The sequence below is a fragment of the Engraulis encrasicolus genome, chromosome 10 (genome assembly GCF_034702125.1).
Source record: "Engraulis encrasicolus isolate BLACKSEA-1 chromosome 10, IST_EnEncr_1.0, whole genome shotgun sequence".
Lineage (NCBI taxonomy): Eukaryota > Metazoa > Chordata > Actinopteri > Clupeiformes > Engraulidae > Engraulis > Engraulis encrasicolus.
The window spans coordinates 14,774,815-14,777,314 of NC_085866.1; the positions used below are offsets into that span (position 1 = coordinate 14,774,815).

Consider the following 2,500-nt stretch of genomic DNA (forward strand, 5'->3'; position numbering starts at 1 on the left):
CACACACACACACACACACACACACACACACACACACACACACACACATACACACACACACACACACACACACACACACACACACACACACACACACACACACAAACACACACACAGAGACACACACACAGAGACACACACACACACACACACACACACACACACACACACACACACACACACACACACACACACACACACACACACACACACACACACACACACACACACACCATAAATTCAAATCCACAGTCTGCATACTCTCACTTGGAGCTTACTCACACATACTGCACACTGAAGTACATCCAATTCAGAAATCACACACACTGCACAAGTCACACAACACATAATTCCTTCACACACATTGGCATGGCCAAAGAAAAGAAAATGAAACAAATAAACTCTCCAGTCCGGCGCGCCATAATTTATGCTGCTGTGAGCACTTCCCATTTTCCCTGCAATTTGATGGCTTGTTCGTGCAGCACAACAGCCCCTGTCAGTCTGTCGGCCTGTCTGTCTACACCTCTGTCTGTCTGTCTATGGGGTTGTCTGCTGCCTGCCTGCCTGTCTGTACCTGCCTGTCTCTCTGTCTGTCTTGCCTGCCTGCCTGCCTGTCTCTCCGTTTATCTTGCCTGCCTGCCTGCCTGCCTGCCTGCCTGCCTGCCTGCCTGCCTGCCTGCCTGCCTGCCTGTCTCTCCGTTTATCTTGCCTGCCTGCCTGCCTGCCTGCCTGCCTGCCTGCCTGCCTGCCTGTCTCTCCGTTTATCTTGCCTGCCTGCCTGTCTCTCCGTCTATCTTGCCTTTCTGCCTGCCTGCATGACTGACTCCCTGTCTGCATGTCTGTCTATCTATATGTCTTGCCTTCTTGCCTGCTTGCCTGCCTGCCTGCCTGCCTGCATGACTGACTGCCTGCCTGTCTGTCTATCTGTATGTCTTGCCTTCGTGCCTGTCGACCTAATTGTCTGACTGCCTGACTGTCTGTCTGTCCGCTTACCTGTCTGTCAGTCTGTCTTGCCTGCTTGGCTGGCTTTGAAGCACATCAGTCCCTGGCAGTCCAGAGCCGGGGGGATTAACTGTGACAGACTACTTTACATGCACAGGGGCCATGATGACAATTTCCACTGTTCCCGAACGCTGATGAAAATGAATTGACAACACACAGTCTTAGCGCAGGCCGGGAGAATTAGCAGTCAACCTTTTTCAATAGAGAGAGAGGGAAAGAAGGGTAGAGAGAGAGGAATGAGGAGGAAGGAATGAGGGGGGGGGGGGGAGAGAAATAAGCAGAGTCGGGCAGTCAGGGAAAGTGAGTGTGAGTATGTCTGTGTGTGAGAGAGAGAGAGAGAAAGAGAGAAAGCAAGAGAGATAGAGAAAGAGAGAAAGAGAGAGCGAGAGAGAGAAAGAGTGTCAGATATGAAGCCAGAGAGGGAGGAGGGGAGTCGTGCTGAAAGTGGCAGTGAATAATGACTCTGGCTTCCTCGCCCGGTAAAGAGGCCTTGTCTGGAAACAATGCATGATGGGAAGACAGAGTTGGATAGCACGGACTGCTGGATACAGTGGCACTCGTGAGGAAAAACATCATGCAAAGTGGACCTGTCTATATTGCAGTTTTCTGCTCCACTGTCTCTCCATACAAACATTGACTATTTATTTTATTTGAAAGCCCACAACAACAGCTAATACTGTACTCTTGTACAACCGTTGCAATAAAGGTGATGCCTCAGGCATACATCCCTTATCATACGCCTATAACTGATGCAGTGGCCCAAGCTCATAATGTCACTTTAATCGAAACACTAAGTGGGAAGCTTTGCAACTGTCCTAGACTCCTTTAGAGCCTATACGGTTTCTCATCTCATCTGGTCTCATCTCATCTAATCTCCTCTCCTCTCCTCTCTTCTCTTCTTCTCTCCTCTCCTCCCATCCCCTCTCATCTCATCTCCTCCCATCTAATCGCATCTCCTCTTCTCTCCTCACCTCTCCTCTCTTCTTCTCTCCTCTCCTCTCCTCCCATCACCTCTCATCTCATCTCAGCCCATCTCATGTCCTCTCCTCTCCTCTCCTCTCCTCTCCTCTCCTCTCTTCTCCTCTCCTCTCCTCTCCTCTCCTCTCCTCTCCTCTCCTCTCCTCCCCTCCTCTCCTCTCCTCTCCTCCCCTCCCATCTCAGGTCATCTCCTCTCCTCTCCTCTCCTCTCCTCTCCTCCCCTCTCCTCTCCTCTCCTCCCCTCTCCTCTCCTCTCCTCTCCTCCCCTCCCATCTCAGGTCATCTCCTCTCCTCTCCTCTACTCTCCTGCCCTCTCCTCTCCTCTCCTCTCCTCTCCTCTCCTCTCCTCTCCTCTCCTCTCCTACCCTCTCATATTATCTCCTCACCTTTTCTTGGCATTTCCCTTGGTAGCAGCAGCAGCGGGCGCCTTCTGCACCTGGCCTTTGGTTTGGCTCTTGGACTCCATGGTGACTCTCTCCGGGTGGTTCCACAGCTTGTGTTTCTGCAGTCGCACCTGGGT

At 51.7% G+C, this 2,500-nt stretch overlaps 1 protein-coding gene across 7 annotated transcripts in view; it reads right to left on the reverse strand.

Annotated features, from left to right (window-relative positions):
• znf512b (zinc finger protein 512B) overlaps window positions 1-2,500 on the reverse strand; it is a 103,961-nt gene that overhangs the window by 52,475 nt on the left and 48,986 nt on the right. For all 7 annotated transcript variants that reach the window (XM_063208125.1, XM_063208122.1, XM_063208121.1 and 4 more), the window contains one exon: window positions 2,367-2,500. This exon is cut by the window's right edge and continues 57 nt beyond it. In XM_063208125.1, the coding sequence (XP_063064195.1) occupies window positions 2,367-2,500 (134 nt within the window). The remainder of the gene's footprint in view (window positions 1-2,366) is intronic.